Genomic DNA, 26,596 nt, shown 5'->3' with positions numbered 1-26,596 from the left:
ATGCAATTGATGATAATCTGTCCTTCTCCAAATCAATTTCTTTCAGACACGTCAGCTGGAGGAGAAGTCATCACGAGAGGTAAATATATTATTCTGTGTCAAAAACACTTCCATAGTTAACATCCCATACAGTAGAACACTCCTACTGTACATATTAATGAAAATGCATTGATTACTATAGTTTTGAAAGTATATTATTGCATGGTTCTATCCCATCAAATACAGCAGGAAACCCTTCCTACATATTAAGAAATGCCTAGAAAAGGGAAATTGGAGAGGGATTGTAGTGTTGAATGTTTAAGCAAAGTCTTAGCTGCATTCATAAACTGTCTCAACAAAGTAAACTGGATATTCCATTTCACTCATCGGAATGTGTGAACTTTCTGCAGAGAAATATCTGAGGATCACACACGGTGCCAAACTGTCCTACAGCGTGTTTATCGTCAAGAGCAGCGTCTATGGAGCCTTCGTAGCCTTTCTGGTGTGGAAGCTTCAGGTTGGTCTTACTACGTAGCATGTTACTTGTGTCTGCCACTTAAATGTTTCAATCTGTGATCTTGTATTGTATTTATATTGTTTTTTTTTAGATGTTTAAAAAAATGTATCAAATCAAAAGAGATCAAAGGCCCATTGCATGAATACATTGCGTACTTTCTGTCTGTTTGCAGGCTGGAAAGCAGAACAACTGAGAGCTGAAGTCTGAACAGATGGATTCTAGGAGACTGATGGTGTTTGTTTCTGTAAATAAAAAGTTATATTTTCACCGCTTTGCATGTTGCACTGCATTTGCATTTGTTACTCAATCAAGAAGATCAAATTCTGCTAAAATAGTTCAACGCATAATCTATTTCACCACTTTGAAGCAATAACTGGCGTGCTAATACTTTGGCATCACATTTCTATAAATACTCGTCAATATAAACGTTTTGTATGTTCGCTGAATTTTTCTTCGCAATAAAAGTAATTTGAAGGATCTTGTCTAGTATGTGCTTTTATTTCTATAAGTTGTATTTATAAGTTTATATCTTAACCAGAAAAGGGCATGGGTTGATCTTCCTATCAGATGCTGTTCATGTTGTAATGGTTAATTCAAATAACAAAGAATCTGACAGATAATTTAGAGTTGTCTGTTGCTCCAAAATTGCTGTCACCACTCAGTGCTCTCACATCTCAACCTACACCGAACATCACTTTTTCCAGAGATAGTGTGAGGTATTTTTAGCTGTTGTTATCTGCTGTTTTTTTTCTGAGAAAGAAAGTATTTCCACCTACAGGAATAGAACAATGAAACCTGCCAGCTTAAAAAAACTAAACTGTCATTTGACTCTTAACGAGTTTTTTCCAATGAGCAAACAGATGTGAGTAGTTTATCCTGTGGCATTTGATAAATAAATGTTATTCCTTTGAGTAATCTGTATTTTAACATTCTTTAAAAGAAATCATTTGACCTCATTAAAGCGGGTATAAGTCATATCTATATTTTCCACTTTGCACACAGATAAGAAACTTATGATGACATATTCATAGAGAAAATGTAGAAGTAATTTTTTTTGTTTCGAACAATGGGAGTATGAAAGTAAATGCAAGCGTGCAAGTAAAATAACAGGAAATCAACATATCTTCTGTGCTTATAAGAAGGTCAAAGCTGTTGTTGTTGGAGACAAACCGGGGCTTGAAACCCAGTAGAGAATTGAGAGCGACAGCAGAGGAGAGGATGTGGTCACAGAGCCGCCTGCAGCTTGTTCTATGTGCTGAGAAATGACAGAGGTGCAAACTTCCACTTTACCACAACCTCCGGCTCAGAGAGTGCACCTGCATCTCTGCACCAACTAACCCACACACAAACACAAACACACACATGCACAACCACACACGCACAGACACACACCAGCACTGCACGTCTTTGAGCAAACAGCTGGGGATACTGCCATTTCTGTGTCAACTGAACATGCAGACTGAAATTATATATGTTTGACCTCTTTCAACATCTGTGTAAAAAACACTTAAAAAAACATGTTGGTGTTCACTGTAGTCGCATAAACAGGAAACGTTTGACATCTGTGAGCAGTGAGCTACATAATTCCATCTCCTACACCCTGGCCTTTAGATGAGTTGTTTCATCACATCTCTGTTTCTAAGGAAACAAAACAGAATTAATTACTATGCAATTTCATGATTAAAGTTCATGTAGTAATTTTAGACTCCCAGACAGTATTTGGGCCACGCAACACTGAATACAGGTTACATTTTTAAAGTTAGTTTCAAACTTCAAACCGTCTGATGAAATACAAAGCATGTCCTCCACATTCATAAACATGTAAATTCCATTACAGTCATTTTATGCTAACAGGACTATGGGCAAAACTAAATAATACGTATTCTCAGTAATGTCGTCTAAGAAATGCCATTCATTAAATTTAAGTTTAGTTACTGGATACAAAGAAACATATAACAATTATTTCCTTTTTCATGTTGAGTGACCCCTTGTGGTACAAACATGAACATCTCACATGTGGGATATAAACAACTCGGAGCTTATTTTTTTTTATCAAAATATTATTTTATTATCAAATAATTACATTAAAATAAAACAATGTGAACAGAAAAATACAACAATTTTATCAGTGAAACGACAAAAAATATCGATTATCAAAATAGCAGTGTTCAGAACAGTACAGTACAGTAGAGACGGAATTATTTCACAAGAAATACATGTTGAAACCTTTTTTTCAATGCCTGAAAGTAAAATAATAATCCTCTAGAAAACAGAGAAAATGTGCAGCAGGTCCAGTGAGTAAATAACTTATTTAAATGATAAAGAACGACAAAGAAACGTTGACCTTTGATTCATCACATTCAGCAGACTCTACACCTTGACATGGTACTTTTCATTGTAAGGCCCTTTTTTATTATGTTTCCATATTCAGTGTTTAATGCAGCAGATTCCCTGAACAATGTGTTCCCAATCTGTGAAATACAGACTTACTTACATTTAAAATATAAAAGGTCCCTTTTTTCATTGCATTATTGAATTGTGATTCTGCAGAACATTTTGTCACTTATTAGTGTTTTGAGTCCTTTTGGCAATTGCAGAAGTTCAGGGAAGGATTATATTTTGTTTTTTTAAATACAGTCCTCCAAAACAGCTTCAAACAACCCTTCCCACCCGTCCCGTAGTCTTTCTAAAACCCTCTTCGGCTTATTCTTTGCCGACGAAACCTGTTGTTTTTCTGCGAGTGCCTGGTGCAGCTGGCACAGCAGAAACTGGAGTAGTACGAGTTGGAGCAGAGTCGGGCGTAAACGATCAGCTCACAGTTAGCGAGCTCGTTCTGGTCCACGCATTCTGGAGGCACTTCAGGGCCTGCAACAACACACATTATAAACATTATAGCTATAGGCCTACATACAGTTGAGGACAGAATTATTAGCCCCCCTAGGAAAATTTAATTTAAAAAAAAGTATTTCCCAAGTCCTGTCGAACAGAGCAAGGCATTATTAACACAGCTTTTCCAAACATCCTACTTTTATTTTGGATGATTACATTATTTTACTTTGCACACAGAAACAAAATGATTTCACAAAAAAACAAAAACTACCATGTGAATTAAACATGGTGTATTTCAGCATTCAAATTTAAGTCAATGTTTGAGCTTTGTGGTAAATGAATATAAAACTCAGGTCTGAAAAATATTGTGTTAGAAAGCTTTGGAACTTAATTATTGTTAAGTGTATTTTCTTGTTTAATATGAATATTAATACAATCTTTTTTTCCCCTGTATAAACTAAACTGAAGTGAAGTTAAAATAAATGGCAGTCTGAAACAAGGCTAGGGCCTAGTTTATTTACAGTATGTTTATTTGTGCATGAGGGCACTTTCCAAACAGTTTTACCTTCGCTGATAAACCAAAAGCTATGGTTAATTCTTTATCTATTAATCTGGATATGGAAACTATAGACAGTGTTTTTTCTTTGTTTTGTTTAATTATATGATAGTATCTAGAAGGATCTGGTGAATCATGTGAAAACAATACATTTGTCTAAATGTTAGAAATGGTTAGACACAGTAAAAACATCAGATTATTATTCCCACCTTGTGTTGAGTCTTTAGTGACTCTCACTTCGGCCGTGGCGCTCACAGAGTAGATGCCAGTGTAAGCGTTACAGGTGTACGTGCCCTCATCTGAAGGCTTGACGTTATTCAGGATCAGGCTGCCGTCAGAAGACATCAGGATGTTACGTCCGTCTGGGCGCACTGGGACTCCATTTCTACAATAAAGTAATATAAAGAGAAAAGCCAGTTAAGACCCATGAGCTTTGTGAACCTACATTTATTCACGTTATTTAAAATATGAGTTTTAAATAACGTGCAAATATTATTTTCATCTCAAAATGTTTTTATAAAAGACTTTAATATGTGATTTATTGGATGAATGAATGTAGATTATGTAGGTTATTACCTGGACCAGCCTATGTTGACGTTGTCTCCTGACACCACACAGGGGAGCAGAGCGGTGCTGCCTTCAGACACCTGGATGTTATTGGGAGCTGTGGTGATCTTCAGGTCCGCTAGACAAAGAACAAACAGAAAAATATGGTGAATTGTTTAAACCTAAAAAATCCTTAAGCCTTCATAAATTCAAGAGTTAATTATTTTGGATATCCACCAGATGAATTGAACCTCAAACCTAAAATGTTGTCTTTCACTTAGAATTTCAGATTCACCGACCTCTGCTGGCGCTTGTGTGGAATTACAACATCCACAGAAGTGATGGTTAACTGTTATGATTCTAGTTAAAACATGAAATAAAACTCACCTTGTACTTTGAGCTGCAGCTGTTTCTGCTCCACCTGCTGCTGAGTGGAGGCTGTGCAGGTGTAGACAGCCGAGTCCTCAGACCTCAGCGGGCCCACGATCAGAGTCCCGTCTGGATGTTGTGTATACCTGGAACACAGCAGCACAAGTTCAACAATTTTCACTTTGGTAATTTAACTTTCTTTAGTGTAAAAAAAACATATTAGACACAAATTATTAAGGCAATGTATAGTATATGCCAAAGGGGATGTTTAGGGATTATTACTGCATCTAAAATTACATTTACAGTTTTTATAATAAGTGTGTTATTAATGTGTATTATAGTGAATGGTTGGTCATTTAATTAAAGTCCAACCTGAGTAATTTATGGTAAGCGGGCATATATTAGAAATTTGTAATTCAATGGTTAAAAGGTTAAAACCTTGCACATCACATAACATAAACTGCTCATATATTAGTAGAGCAGTGTGACCATTACCTGGAGTCCTGGAGGGTCTTTCCATCTTTGGTCCACAGGATAACAACAGAGTTTAGAGCGGAGGGAGGCAGGATCACGCAGGGCAGTCTGGCAGTTTGTCCTGTTCGCATTTCCAGAGAAGAGGAACTCGATCGCTCGATACTGAACCTGAGAGAAATTACTTCAGTGACTCTTTCATAATTTAAAGGTGGAGTCAGCGATTCTGGAGAATGCTTGTTGTCAGTGGATAAAGCCTCACGATCCTTTACTTGTCCATACTGTTTGGGCGCTGAAAATAGATCCAGTGTTAATACAAAGCCATATCTCTGTAAAAGGGGCATGTTGCTAGACACGATGGGCCCCCTTTGGTTACATAAACTTTGTTTACATACCAATTTACAGAGCCAAAGCTGTGTATTAACACCAGTTTTTATTTCAGCACACTCACAGTACGGACAGTTAGTGGATCGTGATCACTCATGTTGACACTGATTTCGACAACAAGCGTTCCCTAGAACTGCCAGCTGCACCTTTAAATTTCACTGGTTTTGATTAGGTCATTAGGTGTTTTGTGTCTTGAACGCATTTTTGTTCTCTTTATATGCTGGAAGAAACATTTTCTTACCGAGGGAAAGGTCCATCTCCGGGCCACGAGGTAGGACTAACAGTTCCTTTTATGAAACAAAGACAAACAGTCCTGTTATAATGCTGACATCATCTATGACATCAACAAGGCTTCACCTCAACCCCCTATAATGGAATTTCATGCGACAAACTAATTGGGGTTAAAGTGGGTCAAAGAATCTGGTCCCAATTAGCCCATTGTACAACAGGTTTTTTTCTCAAAAAGCTTTCTCAGTGTGCTCCGATCTTGAAAGATGCACTTTGTAGAAATTACAAAACAATCTACTCTCTCTTTACATCCATACATGTTTTAAAAGTTTTTTTTTAAAGGTAAAACAATATATTTATTTCAGTGATTTAAATAAATATGTTGAATGTTGAAAAAAATATTTACTCAATTAAAAAAAACAAGCCAACATTTAGAAAGAGCTGATAAAGCAGATAAAAAGTCTTATTTGGATTTAAGTATGTTTGTAGCCTATACTGTTAGAGTGATTAAATACATGATATCATTTCATATGGATGCACTTTTTTTTTACCTGTGACAGACAGGTAAATGTAGCGGTGGTCTCTCTCCCGTTCCCGAGTGGCAATGCACAGGAACCAACCAGAGTCCGCCTTGGTGAGAGGGCCGACCAATAGGGAGCCATTGGGCTGCTGGTGATGCCTACACATTTTTGTGGAAGCACAAAATAGCCAAAAAAAACTCAAAATTTACCAGTGCTTAAATTTGTTGTTGTCTACCATGTATCACCTTAGTAGGGTAGAGAATAATCCTGAACATTGGCAGAAACCAAATTAAAAGCCATTACGAGTGAGTGAGTGAGTGAGTGAGTGAGTGAGTGAGTGAGTGAGTGAGTGAGTGAGTGAGAGTGTGCTGACCTGCGAGTAGACAGAGGGATACCATCTCTTCTCCACTCCACAATGACAGTGGAGGACGGCGGCGGGCTGACTCTGCACGGCAACACCACGGTCTGGCCCCCCAACGCTTCCACTGTAGCCGGGTCGGTCTTATCAATGGCCACTCCTCCCACGGTCAAACTGAGGGAACAGGGGATGAAACAAGGACAGAAGGAAGGAAGGAAAGGAGGAAATGAAAGAAGGTAGAGTAGGAGAGAGTGGGAATACAAAGAAGGAGAATATTGAAGAGAGGAATAGAACGAAAGAGTCACTTTATGCTCCACTGTTGGTACTTGTATTAGCCGTCACCAAAGCAAGCATAAAGATGAAGCCCACAACCATGGCTTCGGAAGATTATTAAGAGAGAATAGGACAGAGAAAAAAAGACCCAGCTTTTTGGCTCACAAAAGGCCCATGCAACACAAAACAGTGACGATGAAACCTTCACCCACAAAACAACAAATGATGTGAGTTAAAAATAAAAGGTGATGTTGAGACAGACACACACACACACACACACACACACACACACACACAAAGGACACATTTCCTTACACCAGAAAAGACACCAGCAAGAAGTGAACTTGCAACATCTCCCAAAGAAAGCTAACACCATGTAGCTAACACACGCACACACAACTACACAAACAGTATGTGAGGTGGAGAAAGACAGGTTTTTAGTAACAACACCACAAACTACGACAGATGTAGCATCACAGCAGAACCTTTATTAGTTTTTTAATCTAATGACAAGGTGACGACACAAAGCCCCGAGAGATGGTGGCAACTGACACAGTGAGGTAGCAGGCACAAGTAAGCACAAGACGACACAAACAGTAACTCCAGACAGACAGTGAAAAGTCCCACAAGCATAAAAACAGAAGAAGTGTCCATTTATGGCGCTGCTGTGAGGTCAACGTCTCCAGACAATTTTTTTTTGTCAAGGTTAAAGGTAAACAAGGTGAAGCCACTAAGGCAAAGCGTGAGAGTGTGAGTCTGTGGAGCTAGAAGTGCAGTAGCAAAGCTGTGGTGAAACATGAAATATTCTGTTGTACAAATTCATAAAAAATTGGGAAAGGGCGTTTAAAATAAAGTCTTTAAAGAGTTAACACCAGGCTGATGTACTGCCCTCTCTACGGCAAGCTGTTGTACCGTTTAATGTCTAAAATTGTCATTCCAAAATAAAAATGACAGATTTTGATCTCTAACTGTCAATGTGACTAGAACTAATTGTATTACGGACACTATACCACATGTAGTCAAAATCACTTTTTCTCAAAATCAGTGAATATTTGAACATCTGCTACCTGTCACAACTATGTGTGCGGTAGCGGATCATGAGATGTTCACTGACATTGACAAAATTGATTTTGACAACAAGCATTATCCAGAATCGCTGACTCCACCTTTAACTGATGAATATTTAAACATAGGTGAACTGGTATCCTTCAGTTTTTTTTTTACTTTTTCTTGGAGATTCAAAACGTTTTTTTTTTTTTTTTAATTCTAGATCTGTTTTTTATACATTTGACATGTAGGACTTATTTGTATTGACGACACGATGGATACAAACTTCAACATCAACATTCATCATCATATTTTTGGGGGTGATTACACATGATTTGTCCATTTCGATCTCCTTCGACTCACTCTTTGGGCCGTACTCTCACTCAGAGCAGTGACTGAGTGGTTCGGGGGCTCCGTCAGCAATGGGTAGAACGGCTGTTTACAGACTTGTGAGGCCAGTGTAGGCTAGGCCCGGGGCAGGGGAGTGAGCAAGCCTTTTCGACCTGCTCCCTGGGTCTTCATGGTCTTACCTCGCTGCTGGGCCGGTGTGCTGTGCTGCAGTGCCGGGGGAAGGCCTGCGTGGACGGAGAAAGACTCTCGCTCTGTGGGCGTGTGAGGCCGCGCTCGTTGCCTGTCTGGCGGCGCCGCTGGGAGAGCCTCCCTGGACTGTGAAAACCCTTCCCATGGTGCGATCAGCCGCACCTGTGGACCCTCCGGAGGGGGATGCACCTGCTACAGAGCCTCCTGAATGTGGAACTTCCACTACAGATGTGGGGTTTCCTGCAGTCCTTGCAGGGGTAGATTCTCTCCTAGGGGCGGGCTGTACAGCGGGAGCCACTGGGCCGGGGACCTGCTGTTGCCATCCGGTCGAAGGCACCTCACACGCCTGTTGACACTCGGCCCGGGACATGAAGTTGTTGCTGTTGCCGTGGCAGCCTCCGTACCAGAAGTGCACACACTTGGAGGTGAGGACGTCGTAGTTGTAGCGGGACACCCAGCTGCTGCAGGAGCCAGCAGCGCGGGGCAGAGAGCACAGAGAACGCTCGACTACAAAGACACAGAATGGGAAAAGATCAACTGTAGATATTTTGGCATGGAAAAATATGATGTATAGAAGAAGGTAAGAAAACCTTCTATTTACATATAGGAGTTAAGAGCTCAAAACCAGAGATAATGTGGTAATGTATTTGCAACTTCTCAGTGTCTTACTGTTGTTGGGGGGGTTGGGGCAGGCCTCTCCGTTGGCTCCTCCTGCAGGTGTGGTGCGGTCATAGCAGCACCCGAAGGTGGTTCTACGGCACTGGACTGCATTCTCAGTGGGAAGAGATGAAGCAGCCTGAGGATCAACATTACTATATTACTATTACAGAGTAGAAAAAAGTGTTTTTTATTTATAAAATATATTTTTTTTAATTACAAAAAATGTAAAAGCAAGTCAGATAAAAAAAAATGTGTCCACTTACATTTACCAATAGAGAATGAATCAAATATATTGCTTTAATGTTTACTCTTTTGCATTTTGTTTCACTGTTGTATATTATGTTCTACTGTGTGTATATTTTATGGAGTGCTATTCCCTGTAACTGCTGTAACTGTAAGAAATGCATGTTAGTTTGCTTACAGTGGGAGCAGCAGGGGCCACATACTCCGCACATCCCTCCCTGTTAGGGCCCTGAGCAACCGTCACTCCGTCTTGGCAGCAGCCATAACTAAAGCACAGAACAGGAAGGAGGCAGGAATAAACACAATAAAACACTTTATACTGAAAGTTTGCACCAAAAATAACAGCCAGGCCTCGGTGTGGTCAGTTAGTGGCAGTTATTGTCGTCATGCGTAAAGCCAAACAATCTGTGGTCAGAGTGGTCACCGCTGTAAAAGTGGCCCCCAGACAAAAGCTCTGAAACAGACTTTACGTAACAACAGACTCCATATAGGAAAACTCAAAATTGCAAGGCAACTTTCTTTGCTAGGTTTTTTAGGCCAACTAAAACTCTCAAGTTTTAAGGAAAACCGCCAGCATTCGAGCCAACTTCTTATTTTTGTATCTGTATCTTAACACATTTAATTTTTGAGTTTTAGACTTACTGTACATAATAAGAATTTCAAACAATAACAGTTGTACCAACTAATTATCTGTCTTACAGATAACAGACAAAAGTCAGTCAGTGGGCACAACTCATTATTTTAAGTAAGTCTTAGCATGTATAACCCAAAACTTGATTAGTTTGGTCAAATGTACGCAGTTTTCCCTCAACAAGAGTTTTAGATGGCCTCAAAACTCAAACATGTAGTGAAGATAGTTTGCCTTGCAATATTGAGTTTTCCTAAATTAGAAATGTTTCCAGTGTATGTAACCTCAACCACAGAGTAATAACAGAGGGTAACTGGATACCTGGACCGCACGCATGAGGGCTGGACAGGAGTGCGTTCGCGGCCGCGTGGGCAGCCCATCCCCTGGGGGCCGCCGGCGGAGGTGCGTCCGTCGGGGCAGCAGCCGTAGTAGGACTGGCTGCAGTGGAGCGCTGGGGCCGAGCCGTGAGGGTCCTGCACTGTGTTGGTCTGGGTAGGGTCGGTCTCGGGCCTACGGGCTAAAATGAAACCAAGCGTGAGGGTGTGTGTGTGGGTGTTGGGGGGGGTGGGGGGGGGGGGTTAAAGGTGCACTATGTAACTTTGGGTGTGTGAGAGAAGTGAGCATTTTATAAGGTATATTCTCGCAACTGAAAAGACAAACTTTCCTCACAAAAAATGTTATCCCTGAAAAAAAATTTGATGTTAGAAAGCTACCTTGCAAGTTATTGTTTCATTATTGTTGTTGTTGTTGTTGTTGTTGTTGTTGTTTACAGCAGCAGGGCCCACAGTTTTGTTTACAAACCTATTCTAGTCTCACGTTTGGTTCCAGGTTCCTCAAAATAATTTGATTTATGATGATATAATTATTCCATACTGCAAAGTGCACCTTTAAGAATAATGTTGATACTTTTGGACTATACTATTACTTGTTATGATCAGCTGTAGTAGTTAGAATAGAAAAAATAAAGAGTATGAGATTTTGAACACACACACACACACACACACACACACACACACAGAGGGTGTGTGTGTTTCATTGGCTAAATATTATAGTCTTATGTTTGGCTCCTCAAAATAAATATATTTTTTGATTTATGGTGATATAATCATTCAATATTAAGAATTACATTTATAGTTATTATGTTTTGTAAACTAACAGCAAGCTCTGCGAATGTAAATAAATCCACCTACCCTGAAAATGCACAGTGCACCATTAATTCAGAGAGGCAGACTAGATCCCACAGTGCATGGTGTTTTAAATAGACATGACGACTATACAAAGCAATGGAGACGTTCACAGGATGTACAATAGGGTCTAAGCTATTGTGCTTGAGGCCACACAGAGAGTCTTCACAGGAAGTTGACACACAAAAGTATGCAGATAGGAAAAGGCTGCTCAGATATAATTGCCATTACCACATAAAAACATTACAAAACATTTTGTTTTTGGACTGATGAAGCAGAGAATGGTGGAGAAAGAAGTATTTCCAGTGATCCGAATAAACAATCTCACACACAAGAGGCCTGAAATTCCTGACCATTGGGATAACACTGCAGAATGCCACCAACATGCCAAAACAAAAAAGAAAAAACAGAGCCAGCATTTGTACACTTCACTGCTTGTGAAATATTTTAATCAGGCTGACAGTGCCCGTGGACCCCTGAAAACACGTCAATCAGGCCTGGATAATTAGTGCTGGGACAGGGAAGGTTGGGGGGAGGGGGGGGGGGGGGGGGTGACAGGCACAATGTTACAGAAGTTATATCAGTAGAGAGGGAACAGCAATTATTAGGTTGCCATCCATGGACTGTATATATAAGAAGTTTGGTCTAAGCCATAATGGTAAGGGTTCATGTATTAGAAAAAACTCACAAGTTACTGCTATACATGTTCTATTTTTCTTTGTGAGTGAGTTAAAGGGTTGGCATGAAAAGGAGCTTGCTAAAAGGCAGACTCAGCAAATTATAGACAAAATGCTAACACAAAATGAGCTAAAAAAGGCAGAACTTTCCTGTAACTTTTTATTTGCTTTTTTTAATGACCTTTTTAAATAAATTTATTTTCCTTTTTAACAATTTGTCTGCCTGTTTTCGCCTTTTGTTTTTATTATCTCTTAAATGCAATTTAAGTATTTTCTTGTGTCTTCTTTTCTTTTCTCATTTTATGCCCCTGTAAAGCACTTTGAATTGCCTCATGTCTGAATTGTGCTATATACTGTAAATACACGTGCCTTGCAAAAGGCTTTTTTCCCTCTGGTCTATTTAATTGTTTTTGACTTTCTGAGTAACTGATAATCATGACTGAAAGGGAAGATCCATCTTTATTTTGGAATATACAGTATACTTGGACGGTGAGATGCTGTTAATAGACAGGTTAACTTTGATAATAGATTCCAACCTGTGGCGTGGTCGGGCACGTAGGGCTGGTAACCGGTCTGAGTGTTGTTGTGTCCGCGTGGGTCCTGAACGCTGGGAACAGCTGCAAAGAGAACACAAAGCAAAGAGAGACAGTTTACAATGCAGGTGAACTGTCTAATGATCATGGGTTAGGGTTATTGACTTAGGCATTGACACAAATCATGATACTGTGATATAGTCCGACTGTGTGTGTATAAACACAGGGAAACTAGGACATTAACACTCTCTTTAACACTGCAGGAATGCAACATTTTACAGTGATAACTGAATATATTACATGCAAACCCTTGCAATACAGTATAAAAGAAAACAACAATAGAGCATGCCAGGCCTTATTGAGGAGCTCATTTAGCACATACTCACCCTGTGGGCTGTAGCAGGGCTGTGTGTTGCAGCGCTCCACTGTGGAGGGTTTGGGTTGGGCGTTACACTGGTCCACAGCGTATGCGTTCCTCTCTCGGTCCGAGCAGGTCACCTGGCGCTCCCGTTGGCCGGAGCCACAGCTTCTAGAGCACTGAAAGAATACATAGAGACACAGACACAGACAGTATGACATGATGAATCACATTAAAGTCACCGATTCTGGAGAATGCTTGTTGGCAACATTTTTTCCCAGCACACAAACAGTACGGACAGGTAGCGGATTGTGAGGAGATATTCATGGATTTTAACAAAAAAGTGATTTTATAAACAAGCGTTCTACAGAATCGATGACTCCATCTTTAAGTCACAATCACTGAACAGAAAATACAATAACAGTATCGTCCCACTCACCAGTCCCCACTCTCCAGCGTTCCAGCTGATCAGCGACCTCACACAGGCAGCTCTCTCACAGGCTCTGACGGCCAGCGGGCGAACCAAACTGCTGCAGGAGGTTTCCTCAAGTCTCATTCCACTTGAACCAACGCAGGTGACTTCTCTCGTCTGTTCGCCCGAACCACAGGTCACTGAGCACTGTAGACAAAACAGCACGGATGTTATAACACGGATAACGCTTGGATGTTGAAGCCTGAAAGTTATATTGTACGATATCATGTCAGTAGAGTGTGGAAAGTTTTATTTCATCTGAACTTTAGGTTATAATTTATGGTTTTGCAGCTTGTGTTTCTCAAAAGTATTGAATTCCATCCAATGCTCTCGCTTTTCAGATATGTCTTCAATTTGCTAGTGTCACAATCTAGTGTTGTGCTTTAAAGCTTATACGACTTTTCCACTCTTTTTGAAAGAATGACTACATTTAAATTACAGAGCCAAGCATCTCAAAGACAAACTTTAAAAAAAAACCTTAACGCCCAACACCTAACACTGTTTTGAATATTTTTTTAAATCCTTCTTCCTGAAGTGAACGCTATTAAGACTACTACAGTCCAGTACACTCACCGCGCTCCATCTGGCCACTTGATACTCAGCACACTTCTGCATGTTGCAGGTCTGCAGAGACAGGGGAGCCTCGGCATAGGCGGAACAAACAGCATCCACCACTACTCTGGGGCCAGATGCATCATGGGAGACGCACTCCACACTGCGCACCTGAGAGCCTCCACCACAGGTAACAGAGCAGGTGTTCCACTCACCGGTTTTCCAGCTGGAAATCCCAGGAGAGAAAGGAGATGTAGTCACGTAGTACAGACAAAAACAAGAGAGCGGCATTCCAAAAACTATCTTTGTTGAGTGAAAAGGATACTACAGGGAGTGAAGTGGTCTGGATTAAGTGGTTGATCTTTTCTGTCAGGATTTAGTGCTTACTGTCTTAATTTGCTACATCCCTTGAGAGGTTAATATGTCTGACCAGCATCAATATGAAATGGGATATGATATGAAATCTAGAGCCTCCCAATTTGGGGATTTTTTTTTTCTGTCTTCACATCTCTGTCCAGTGGCGTAGAAGCAGCATTGAAAAACAATTTAACCCTGCATATCTTGTTTTGGCTCAAGTCCACAATTCAACTTCTCAACTCGCTGCAGTTATGTAGAAGTGCAAAAGAACACACTTCTGACCTCAACCATCCAGCAGCGGTGGTTAATAATTAAACAAACAGGCCGTATCCTTGGCCTAAAGTTACTCTTTAACGTTAATTTTTGGTATAAAGTATGAGGCTGCAAATAATGATTATCTTCATCACTGATTAATATATGTAATGTCTTCATAATAGGGAAAAAGTTGCCAGATTGACAGACTGTTAAAAATGATATAAAATGATACGTGACCAAAATGTGTTAAATTGATTTGAACTCAAATCAATGAATCAACTAGCAGCAGGTTTAAGTAGTAATCTAATTCAACATTTCAGTAATAAATATTTGCTTAGGTAAAATATACATTTTAAAGATGCACAGTTACTAAAAAAACTACAACTATAAAACAAAAACAACACATCTACAACACAGCCATTGCCAGCTGAGAGACATAAAGTATTTCTCACCTCAGGGTTAGTTTGAACAGACACTGATTACTACAAGCAGTAATGACAAAGACTAGAAGGAAGCCTAAACAAACTAAAAAACAGACCTTGACCGTAAAATCTCACATTTTATCCCCTGAAATCCATCCACCCAACTTTGGCAGACCTATACATCTCAGAACTCATTCTGTTCCCATGCAGTTTATCTTTTAAATTGAGGGACAATGAGGGTGCAGTTAGCGTCACCCGAGCTTCATAAACATCTCAGGTTTCTGTGCAGCAGCGGCATCAAAGAAAAAAAGCAGGAAATACCAAAGAGTCAGTGACTGAAGCCCCCGGCTCTTTACTACCACCCTGCCACTTCTGTGTGCCATTCAGATGTCCCCAGCAAACGCTGCATGACGACCTCTAACCTACGAACAGCCTCACATAGCAACTACATTAAAGCTATGCTGCGTAACTTCTGTTGCCCTCATGAGGAATTCTGAGTAATTACAACAACACTGTCTGCATCTACATGAGGTAAGCCTTGGGTGACGGTGGACTTTATTCCTTCTGATGTATGTCCATGTTTTTTCTTAGCAGTAGAATAAATAACTGTAACATTTCTTCGCCGCTTCTTGGGATTTTTCTGAGCACCTTCACCAGTGTCGGGGGGCGACACCAGTTTGTAAGTGCTGCAATACTGAGAGAGAGTTTTGTGGAGGTGATAGGCTTAAATCAACTTTGTGTCGACAAATCGTTTGGCGATGGCTTGAATGTAACCAACATTCATTTATATGAAAAAAGTTACTTACTATAGCTTTAAATGACAAAGAGAGGTTTACAGTTTCACTAAAGCAATCAGGCAGCAGCCCAGCTCAGGGATCATGTACAGGGGCCACAGGCCGGGAGTGTATTGGACATGTAGAAGTTGGTCTTTGAAAGAAATCTGGCCTCAAATCACTACTAGACCCCTGGAGAGGGGGATTTTAAGCGTGTCCGAGATGAATGAGGATCATTAAAAGGTTGAAATGAGATCTCTGAGCTGGACAGTTGCCCCACGTCCTGCAAGGAGGAGGCTTCGGGCTAAACACAGACGCTACAGTCAAACACAGCTGAAGGGGGAGAGTGTGTGATGGATATTTATATCAAGATTTTTGGCACGTTCTATAGGCCAGTAGTGTCAATGTGAAGGACTAGATGGATGTTATCAAAGAACATCAATCAAAATGGTCCAACAATTCAATTATGAGAGTAAGAAAATATATGATTTAGTTCTCCCCCTGTGTTTGCATTCACCTAAAACTTCTCTACGACTACTAGACCCTTTGTTACCTGAATAAATAGGCTTGGGGTCTTTTTGAGGATCTCCACAACTGTGGTGGATAGAGGTACGCCATCCTTTCAGACATTCATAACACACCAACAACAGTCAAAAAGCTGCTCTGAAAGAAAGCCTTTTTTCATTTTTTTGCACCTTAACACAATCAAAAAGGCATCAATGATAACAATGCGATCATTATTCCCCAGTGAAATGTGTATGTAATTTACCTGCGGGTCTGTGGGCATGCATGAGGGTTGCATGTGCGGTTGGTCTGGGGCCTCGGCAGAGACGCACAGAGATAGTCGGGGTAGGACTCGTTATCGATGGTGCAGAAGACCACACGAGACTGGTATCCTAATGAGATATGAGACATTGGACTTGAATTTCACAGAAAGCAGGAGCAAAAATAGGCAAGTTTGAATTATCAACAGGCTCTGACCTGATCCACACTCTTTGCTGCAGGTGGACCATGATCCAAAGCTCCAGTAGTATCCCTCCCTCGAGCGTCCGTTGGGAAGGTAAAACTCATACTCCACTCCTTGGTTTGGCTCCTGGCTGATCAGCTGAGAGGAGAAGGTAGTGCATAAAGATTAAACTTTATTTAAAGGGTTCATAGAGCAGCGTTCTTTAAACCTTTTTAATCTCTGAAAACAGCAGTCTTCTATGGATAAAAGCTTGGCACTACAAAGAGCTAAGAGGAACTGCAGAGTCGGGTAATATTTTTTTGTGGGTCCCTCACTACATCAACTTCCAAAAACATTTAACACACATTTAATCCTTTGTTATTATACAAATAATTACCTTTAGCTGCTCTCAGTAGATATTTATATTTTTAGAGTTTAATCTTTAACAGTTAATAACATAAAGTATAAAAGAAAAAAGCGATCTCGGAGTATGTTCAACCTTACCTCAACAACAAGTGGTTCAGTGGTGGGCCCGCGGCCGATGATAGTCTCTGGGACGTTGTCTCCCTCGGCTCCTCTCTGGTAGTACAGCATCGTCCCGGCGATGGGTGTTGCCCTGGAGAACTCAATTACCCAGTGGCCATTGAGGTAATACTCACCACGCAGGTTCTTGATAGCTGTTCATGCAGGGAGAGGGTCACAATCATTGAATGTAGAGAAGACATTCAAAACATACTATAGAATTATGAAAAACTCTTAGATCCTCAGTTAATTTGTTTTCTAAAGTGTCAAACTGAAACTCACCTAGGTAGTTACGTGTGGGCACTGTCTCTCTGATGCTGATGGTGGTGGCTCCGACAGGAATGATGAACATCTGGTTGTAGCCTGAGATTAAAATAAAGACACAACTCCTTTACACAACACACACAGTACGGTACAAGATGCTACATGCCCGTTTACAGAGTATAGGCTTTGTAGTTACACCAGATTTCATTCCAGCAAACACACAGTAAGGACAGGAAGCGCAATTTTAGGAGATATTCACGGATTTTTCACTCACAAAAAGTGATTTTGACAACAAGTGTTTTTCCAGAGTCACTGACTCCACTCTTAAATGATTAGGGGACGTAGCAAATGAAATAAATCGTCATCTCCGACATTTCTTTTAAAGCTTGGATAGTAAAACATCTCGTAATGTTGCAGAGTTAATAACGTGCTGCGTACCGGTTGGCAGGTTGGTTGCGGAGAAGCTGTTCTTGACGCGGTGGCAGGACTGTCCGTTGCCCCCACACTGCAGGCAGGGGTCTTCCTGCTGAGGAGACTCCAACATGTTGTCACAGCCAAGACGCTGGAGGACGGAAACGGAGGGAAATTATTTCATAAGCAAACAGTTGATTGGTGCCAGTGTCACATTGATATTATACAGTGTACTGTATTCACATAGTCTGCTGTAGATATCACAGACGCTCCAAACTTCCTAAACAATATATCTTTTGTTCCTTTTCCAAATATCTAGAGTTTTAATGGAGAGTTTTGGTGTTCAGTGATGATCTAAAGGCTGTTTTTTTCATCATTACAATATAAACATTTTTGAGAAATACTGACTCAAAGTGCAAATATCACAGAGGCTGCTTTGCCTTGTTGTGCAAAGCAGCCAAAAATAGATGTGCACAAACAATGCAACTGCTGAGTCAACGTTGTTGCTACATAAACCCTTAAAGAAGCAAACGTGTAATCACGGAAAACCATTTAACAATGTGGGAGAGAGGGGAACATAATTTTCCTGAGAAAGCAGCGACAAAAAAAAAATCTTGATGTTAAATAAGTGAAGGTTTGAAAGTTGTTAAAGAAGAATATGGTTCAAAATAAGACCAGGGGAAAAGAGTTAAACGTGGACGTCTGCTCCCGACAGAGGAGGCGATAAAGACGTGATGACAGAGGTTTAACAGACGAGGTGTTTTCACGAAGGCTTCAGCTGCGATAATTCCATGAGAGCTGCAGAAGTGTTTGACATTACCACGGACTGAAACTAATCTTTAGATCCCCGCTGCTTGGCTGCTGTGACTGTGTCCACTCCCATTAAAACCAGAAGGATTTTGTGAACTAAATCTCTGAGACCTTTCTATTCTTGTGACTTTTATGTGCCTATTAAAATAAATGAGGGAGAAACTAATCATGGCGTAACATCAAATCTGCAACACGGATTAGGCGATTGTTTGGTTGTTTCTATTTCTATAAAAAACAAAGCTCTAGAGTCATGACATTTTTCAATATGCCTCTCATCAGTGTCTAAATGTTGAGGTTGTTACAGTATTATATAAGCAGACGCCTACAGTGCAGAGGGCAGGGTCAGACACAGAGCAAAACATTGCATAAAGAATCTGTTGCTTCGGCTTATAATAATGAACTGTTACTAATAATAATATTTCATAACAAAATCATTAATCATGACTGTGCACAGTAAACAACCTCCAATGGCAATGCATGCTGGGTAAAATGCTGTACTAACATGAATATAGATCACAGAAAGAAATTTAAAAATACATCTAACAAAAGCAGTGTTGAAACGACAGAGCCTGTTTTGGTGATTGCAGAAGGAATAAAGTTTTTTATGTTGATGTTTTTCCGGGCCAGTGGGACTTTGTTACGTTGAGCTGGTGGCAGTAACTGGAAGGATTGGTGAAAGGTGATGGGAGGGGTTCTGCAGAAGGGCTTTCCTGATCACTGACCTGGATACATTATCCAGATAATGACTTCTAGTCGTCCACTAAAAGACATGTACATTATCTACAAAGGCGCTCTCGGCTTCCTTATATACTTGAGCTCATTATTCGTACAGCCTTACCTTGCAGACTCCATCCACGCAGACATCCCTCCTCCCGGGGTGACATGGGGTGCCATCGACCACGGCGCGGCGGTGACGATAGAAGAAGTTTTCTCCTCTCGGCATGCAGTTCAGCTCACAGGGATTCTCAGCTGTCGGAGAGAGGTTCGTTCATTTAGGAATAAAGGCCAGCACTCCCAATGAATTTCCGATTGATCCATGATAAAGAATCAAGAATTTTTCTATATGTGTGTGTATCCTAGCAGGTATTTGTGGTCTCGTAAATCCAATCTGATACTATCTAGGCTCAACTTCTGACCTCCATAATAAGGGAGCCACTTGTAGAGTTTCCCCTGGAAGTCGGTCCCATCGAACTGGGAGCACTGCTCTTCACGGAAATCCTTGGAACCCTCGGGACAGTCCTGAGAGGAACAATAAGAAGGCAGCGAAGAGGTACGTGTTTAAAACAAAGTGAAACATCATAGGTTTGATTAAGACACAATATTAGCAGATGGTAATTTAATCTACTTAAATGTTACCTGTTGTTAGCTCATTCTTGTGAGGTGCAGTAAAAATATGCAGAGCTTATAGGTGAAAGTGAAAAGAGCAAAAGCTTTTGTGAATGTGTAGCTGCAGAGGTTATTTGTTCACCTGGATGTTGCAGGAGCGGTAAGACTTCTCTGGACCAACACAGTTGTGTCCTCCATCGGCCCTGTATGTAGAAAAATTTAACATTTGTTGATGAGATAGCTGAAGTCCCAGGCCCTAACTGAGATAACCCTGAAGACAATAGTTGGGTTATTTTGTTCAGACTATGGAAAGTTCCTCCAGAGCTACATAATACATTACATTACAGTTTTTCACTTGATGTCTCGAACTCCTCGAGACAACTTAATTTAACTTCAAATGTAAAATTGGGGGGATGCCCCTTTAAACCACAAGCATATGTTTTAATTTTCCTTATTGGTGCTGTTCCATACTGTCCATCATTGTGGAGCATAAAACAGGTAATGACTAGGTAAGGAAGCAACGCATGTACAATGTGCAAATTCAGTTAAGCCACGTCTGCAAATGCACAAATAACAACGTTCAGCTCTGAAATTAAACGGCATTCCTCTTTAATTTGTGCATGTAAAAATACAAGCTCTCAGTAACAACATAAGCGTCATCACTGTTGAGCCCCAAACTCACACAAACATCTTCCAACATGGCGGTGAACCGTGAGACAGCAGACATGCTGATAACTCATGATTAGGTCACCTACATAAAGCTCCTGCCCTGAAGGCAACAAAACAAAGACAGGCTCCTGTCAGAACGCCCAAAAACATGTCCAAACACTCAGCGACAATATCCACCTTCAACTTTTCACCTAAGTTCAGAAAAACTAACATTAGGAGCATCAGATTGAACTTTAAATTTGGAAGGATTCATGACAGAAAGGGGAGAAAGGTGATGGTTATTAAAGGTGGACTCAGCGATTGTATAGAATGCTTATAGTAACACTTGCTACAGTACAATTTCAACAAATGCTGCCTGTATTTTCGAAGCTAAACATTTTAGCCTGTATTGATGCATTGTTGCTATTGCAAAATTAAAGACCACACAAAATTAAAATAGATTATAGGGCACGAGTGAGAAAAGCGTGAGTCCTTTGGCTGGAGGTCAGGTAATGTTACATTGAACTGAATATGGGGCAAAGAAATGGGAGTTCCTGTAAAGCGCACAATGAGTCAGGAGTCGGGTAATGATAGTATTTAAAGGTGTGATTCTGGCAAACCTGGCAGACATGACATGACAGAGTTCATCCCGCTCGGTAGCAGTGGGCAGGACTTCTGCTAAAGAGGGGAAACAGACTCACCTAAAGACTCTCTGACTCACTGACTGACTGCACGGACATGTCGGAAACCAACAGCTAATGGGGCATCAGTTGACAGATCAATGGAAAAACATCCCCATCAATGATCTGTTAAAGCTGACTATTCTGTGCACGCTTATTCTCTGTATTGTCCATGTTTGATGTGGAAGAACTGCATTGTCCTACAGTTTGCCTTCACACTAATGCAACAAAATATCATCCAATATCAACTTGTCTGAGACGCCTCAATGACTCACTGGTAGAGCGCGTACGGTACCACTAAAAGTCCTTGTCACAGCAGACCCAGGTTCAACTCTGGCCCAGGCCGTTTACTGCATGTCTAGCCTCTTTCTCTTTCCCCATTGCAACTCTGTGCTTAAAACTATCCAAGTAAGGTGAAAACACCCAAAACATATCTTTAAAAAAATACATATCAACTTGTCCACAGGTTTAATCAGAAAACTGTTTGGACATGTTAAAAGAACAGCTCTTTGTGGACATGTTCTGCTTTAACTTAAATGCCCTCATTGCACAATAACAGAGACACACCTACATTCTCCGGAGCACCTCACAGCCAGAGAGACTGTAAACACAGTAACTAGGCTAATGATCATAATATGATGATGATTATGAATGACGGATGACTTTTGGGTAGGAAATAGAATAGTTCCTGACAGTTGCAGATCACTTATATCAAGTCTAGTCGCCTGGAGGTTTAGGAAATCACAAATACTATTCCATTGCATTGCAATATGCATGTTCTACTGCACTACATTTATCTGACATTTCTAGTTACTGCTTACTTACAGTTTAAGGAATGAACCAGTAATCGTTTTGACTTGTGCAGTGTCTGTCTGTCTGTCTTGGGGCCTTCTCAATATTGTAGTGAAAAAATGTTCACTTTTAAACTCCTTAGATGGCTCCATGTGAATACAATGTTATTGCCCAAAGAGGTAAAAGAGTGTAATATTTTTGGGTTTTTGGTTTTGAATGGCTTGAACAAACCCCTGTCCCACCTCATGAATATAGTTTATGTGTTACATGAAGCAACATGCCGACTGGATTCCAGCAATATGAGCTATGCACTGAATATTTACGATTTAAGCATTAAAGCAACTGCATATCACTCCCCATTCTGGCCTGTTTAGTCCAGTTTCATAAAACAACGCCCCCAATAAAAAACAGAAACTATACTTTAGAGAAACAAAACGCATGTGCAGCCAAGGAAGGTGATTTTTTTCTAAAGTTCACTCCCCATCTGATCCTCTTTAGCAACGGGCAACACCCAGCAAAGAGAGAAGTCCTTTAAATGTTAAAGGGCCGCTCCCTGCAGTATTCTGTTTTGGATGAGAGACAAGCCCTCGTCTTTGTGACTTCAAGGCATTCCTTTAAAATCAAGATACCGTCTGTGCCTATGTACCTCTCAATTAGCTTTATTCAGACATGGGGAAGAAAAAAAATCCCCCTTTGTGTGTGTGTGTGGGTGTGTGTGTGTGTGTGTGTGTGTGTGTGTGTGTGTGTGTGTGTGTGTGTGTGTGTGTGTGTGTGTGTGTGTGTGTGTGTGTGTGTGTGTGTGTGTACCTGTGGGTGATACAGCGTCTTGTTCTCATGGTTACGCCGCTGCCACAGCTGCGGCTGCATTCTCCATAAGGTCCCCACGACTCCCAGTTATCTGAACCAGGTGCCTGGACACCAGACAGCAAAATGTAAACATTAACTCATGTTATAAAGGTGGTGGCAAGGTCAAGGAGGATCTAGGAATCTAGAATCGATTGCACTTATAATGACTTGTTTACACACACAAAATGTTGGGTTTAGTTTTATAACTTAGGCATTACAGCAATGAGGCTGCACCTAACATTTATAATTGATTATTCTTCCAATTGGTTTCTTAATCAACAGATGAATCAATAGGTCCATAGAACATCATAATATGGTACAAATAGGCAGGATTTCTTATTTCATTCACCCAAGAGTCCAAAACCTAAAGTTTTTCCATTATCATAACGGTAAGAAAAGTTTACAGTAGTAAATCCTCACAATTCAAAGCCTTCAACCATTTTAAACCATTATCTGATATCAATATCTGTGTAATCTATGTGAAATAGCTCATAAGATGCACTGATTTAAGCTTCTGAAAACAGATGGATGTCTCAGGGTTTCGTTGGTGCCTTTGTCATGAAGCTTTTATTGTTTTTAATCAGACAGGGTGTATTCATTTTCACTGGGGATTTACCGTGAGCGCTGGAGACAGGAGAAGCTGAAGGATCACCAGAGGCAGGAGCATCTCCATCGTTCCCTAAGGGGGAAGTAAAGAAAGAGACAACCAGAGTTAGTCACTGTGACTAATACAGGCTGGTAACATGTTGAGCAACTCTGTCAGGAGACGGGCCAAGCGTAACACGGGTGGAAACTGTAATTGGTGTGAGACGCGCGCCAACACACACAAGAGTACAAAGCAAAACAACAACAAAACAATTTTTTATCAGACTGCATTTTGGCTCTGACAGTCTGTACACATCATATCTATATTGCCCTGCAGCGTCTCTTAAATATCGTCAAGTAAATCAATGTATGTAGGCGTGATTACGTTGTGGGCTACATCTTTAAGCAGATCGTCAAACTGAACACATCCGCAGTGACTGATATGATGCAGCAGCTCGTTCTGTGGTTTGGTGTAAAGCCTCCCACCGCAATAGATCATACACAGCTGGATCTACATCTGTATTGTCTAGTTGGTGACATTTGTGTCTGATGGAAAAGCTTGTAGACTACTGTATGTTCAATGTACACAATTTCAGTTGGCATAGACGTTTTGGACAAGGGGAATATATAGGCCTACATTGTGCCAATCTAATAAAGTGATTATCTTTGAATTCTAGAACTTTTGGAGGCACAAATAAGACATTTCCAGATGTCAACAGTAGTCAAGTATAGCGATGGAGATTTTTCACTATTTTGTGAACATCTTTAGGACTAAATGATTAATAGAGAAAATATTTGCCAGATTAGTCGATAATGAAAATAATTAGTTTAGTTGGAGCCCCTAAGCGATCTAAATCACTGAAATAACAAACACAATTGTGTATAATGAGACGTAATGACATGCTATTATAAAGCCACACCTCTGTAAGGAGAACGCTTTTAGGGAGATCTCCAGGACTTAATTGCTTAACCCAGCTAAAAGAAAAAACATGTATCCCTTTGTTGCATGTGGAGAGGCTGTTTGTTTTGGTTTCTCGGCCCCCTGAGTAAAAGAGAAAGAGAATGGTGTCGCCTAGAGCTGCCAGGCAACCTCTGACCCCGTCCGCCATTACAACTAAAATGCCATGACGACTAAAATGCCCCGGCAGTGACCAAAGTTACGCTCTAGCTACGAACCCTCCGCAGAGAAAAACAGGGGAGAAGTCGTAGGGGGGATTATGTCAGAAAGGGAGGGAAAGTAGATACGGTCACACAGCAAGTCTGATCAAACCATAGCTAGTATAATAAAGGATCAAAACACAAACACTCACTGGACCGAAAAGCCCCAAATTAAGCAACTTAATGGTGACATCTCAAGAACTGTTTGATCAAATAAATACTCCAATTGTTTTCATAACTCAATGCATATTCAATTTACAATGATATATAAAACATACTTGAAGAGTAGCACATTCTTAAATAGAGGGATATGTAGATAGATCGATAGATAGATAGATAGATAGATAGATAGATAGATAGATAGATAGATAGATAGATAGATAGATAGATAGATAGATAGATAGATAGATAGATAGATAGATAGATAGATAGATAGATAGATAGATAGATAGATAGATAGATAGATAGATAGATAGAGGTGAATGTCTAACTTTTTTTGCTTCATAAATTTGCTATTGTGATCAAATAAAAATCCTGCCACGACCCTCTTATATCCGCAAGGCTGCTGCATCCAGCACATGTTTGGCTGTGTTTTGACTAGATATACTGTTTGACTATATGAATGAATAATCCCATAGCTCAGGAAGCATTCACCTCCCTCAGGCTATACAAGCTTTTATCCAACCGTGATTAACTATTATTCCTCTCAGTCATCTGAGGGCAAGCACTGTCTTGTGGTGTGTGTTACTGTGTTAGTGAGGCGCTTGTCTGTACTGGGAACATGGTCAACAAATATACAATTTCCACTGACTTTTGACTAACCTTTATTCTATCTGCAAGTCTTGCATCTCTAAGTAACTGCACAAAACCATGGCAACAAGCAGATATTACTCCTAAATGTATTATGAGCAGTTTAACACAGTAATAATAGCATAAGCATAAAAAAGGAAAAAAAATTAAAAATTATATGATGATTATTATTGCAAAAATATATAAAAAGGTTGAACAAGGGAATTCACAATGTCCCCCATGTTCACACAAGTATGCAAAGTATCTCTGTGAGTTACTGGTTGTGGTTTATTGTGACTTTATTATTATCACAAGTCTTTAATTAAACCCCTATATCCAAAATATAATATGAATCTATATACCATCCCAGTTAGCAGAAATGACTAGTGTTTAGCAGCAGAAAGTATCTTGTCTAACCTTAACCATAGACTATATGAAAAACACTGTTATTCTTTCCATGGTCAAGGTGTTTCCAAAACGAGCTTTCATCTCCTCTAATAAATATTTCCGTTTTCGCATTTGGCAGCCAAATCTTCTCCTAAGTCAAAGTGCACCAGAGACAAACATGGGGAATACAACATTGTCATTCGTGTTAAATCATCAGGTACTCACCCTGTGTTGAGTGGTTTTTTAAAAAAGCGGTTTCTCTGAGAGTCCTAAACCGCGTAGGACCGTGCACGGTGCTGGACTTTGATCAGCTGCTGGTTTGTCCCTCAGGAGCGTTTGACTTGAAGGTGCGTCTGAAAAGATCTGCGGTGTCCTGGGGTTTATGAGGACTCGGGATATCTGGGGTTGGGAAAACCTCTCTCTCTCTCTCTCTCTCTCTCTCTCTCGTCCAAGAGGAAACCAACGAAGAAGAAGAGGAGAAAGTTTTGTTGGTGAAACCTCCTCCGTGACGTCACCAGCGCGCTTTTCAACCTAACCCGCAGCTCATCCAGACCAATTATACAGCGCCCTCCCTCCTAACAGACACACACAGTCTGTAATTTCACACTGTAAAAATAACACCTCATCAACGTGCTCGTGTGTTGTGAGGTCCCCAAAAGCAAATTCTCCAAGGGGAAGTTCTTGTTTTGTCTCCCCC

The 26,596-nt window shown here is 40.5% G+C and overlaps 1 protein-coding gene across 1 annotated transcript; it reads right to left on the bottom strand.

The window, feature by feature from the left end:
- Positions 1–2,548: 2,548 nt before the first annotated feature.
- Positions 2,549–26,319, bottom strand: paplna (papilin a, proteoglycan-like sulfated glycoprotein). The gene is made up of 27 exons (XM_080042465.1): positions 26,125–26,319; positions 23,597–23,659; positions 22,942–23,045; positions 20,157–20,217; positions 19,825–19,927; positions 19,527–19,657; positions 17,906–18,029; positions 17,486–17,566; positions 17,186–17,358; positions 16,717–16,840; positions 16,505–16,631; positions 13,950–14,154; positions 13,344–13,523; positions 12,933–13,083; positions 12,550–12,630; positions 10,474–10,669; positions 9,703–9,790; positions 9,291–9,417; positions 8,612–9,128; positions 6,777–6,935; positions 6,434–6,561; positions 5,896–5,941; positions 5,292–5,438; positions 4,815–4,942; positions 4,458–4,566; positions 4,091–4,266; positions 2,549–3,361 (listed from the first exon to the last, which is right to left on the bottom strand). Exons 2-27 carry the CDS (start codon positions 23,651–23,653, stop codon positions 3,183–3,185), a joined length of 3,702 nt encoding a protein of 1,233 aa, XP_079898591.1. The 5' UTR covers positions 23,654–23,659; positions 26,125–26,319; the 3' UTR covers positions 2,549–3,182.
- Positions 26,320–26,596: the final 277 nt, after the last annotated feature.

Source organism: Ammodytes marinus (genome assembly GCF_949987685.1).
Source record: "Ammodytes marinus genome assembly, chromosome: 15".
NCBI lineage: Eukaryota > Metazoa > Chordata > Actinopteri > Uranoscopiformes > Ammodytidae > Ammodytes > Ammodytes marinus.
The sequence above is the reverse complement of the archived record's forward strand: the minus strand, read 5'-3'. Positions and strand labels throughout refer to the sequence as shown.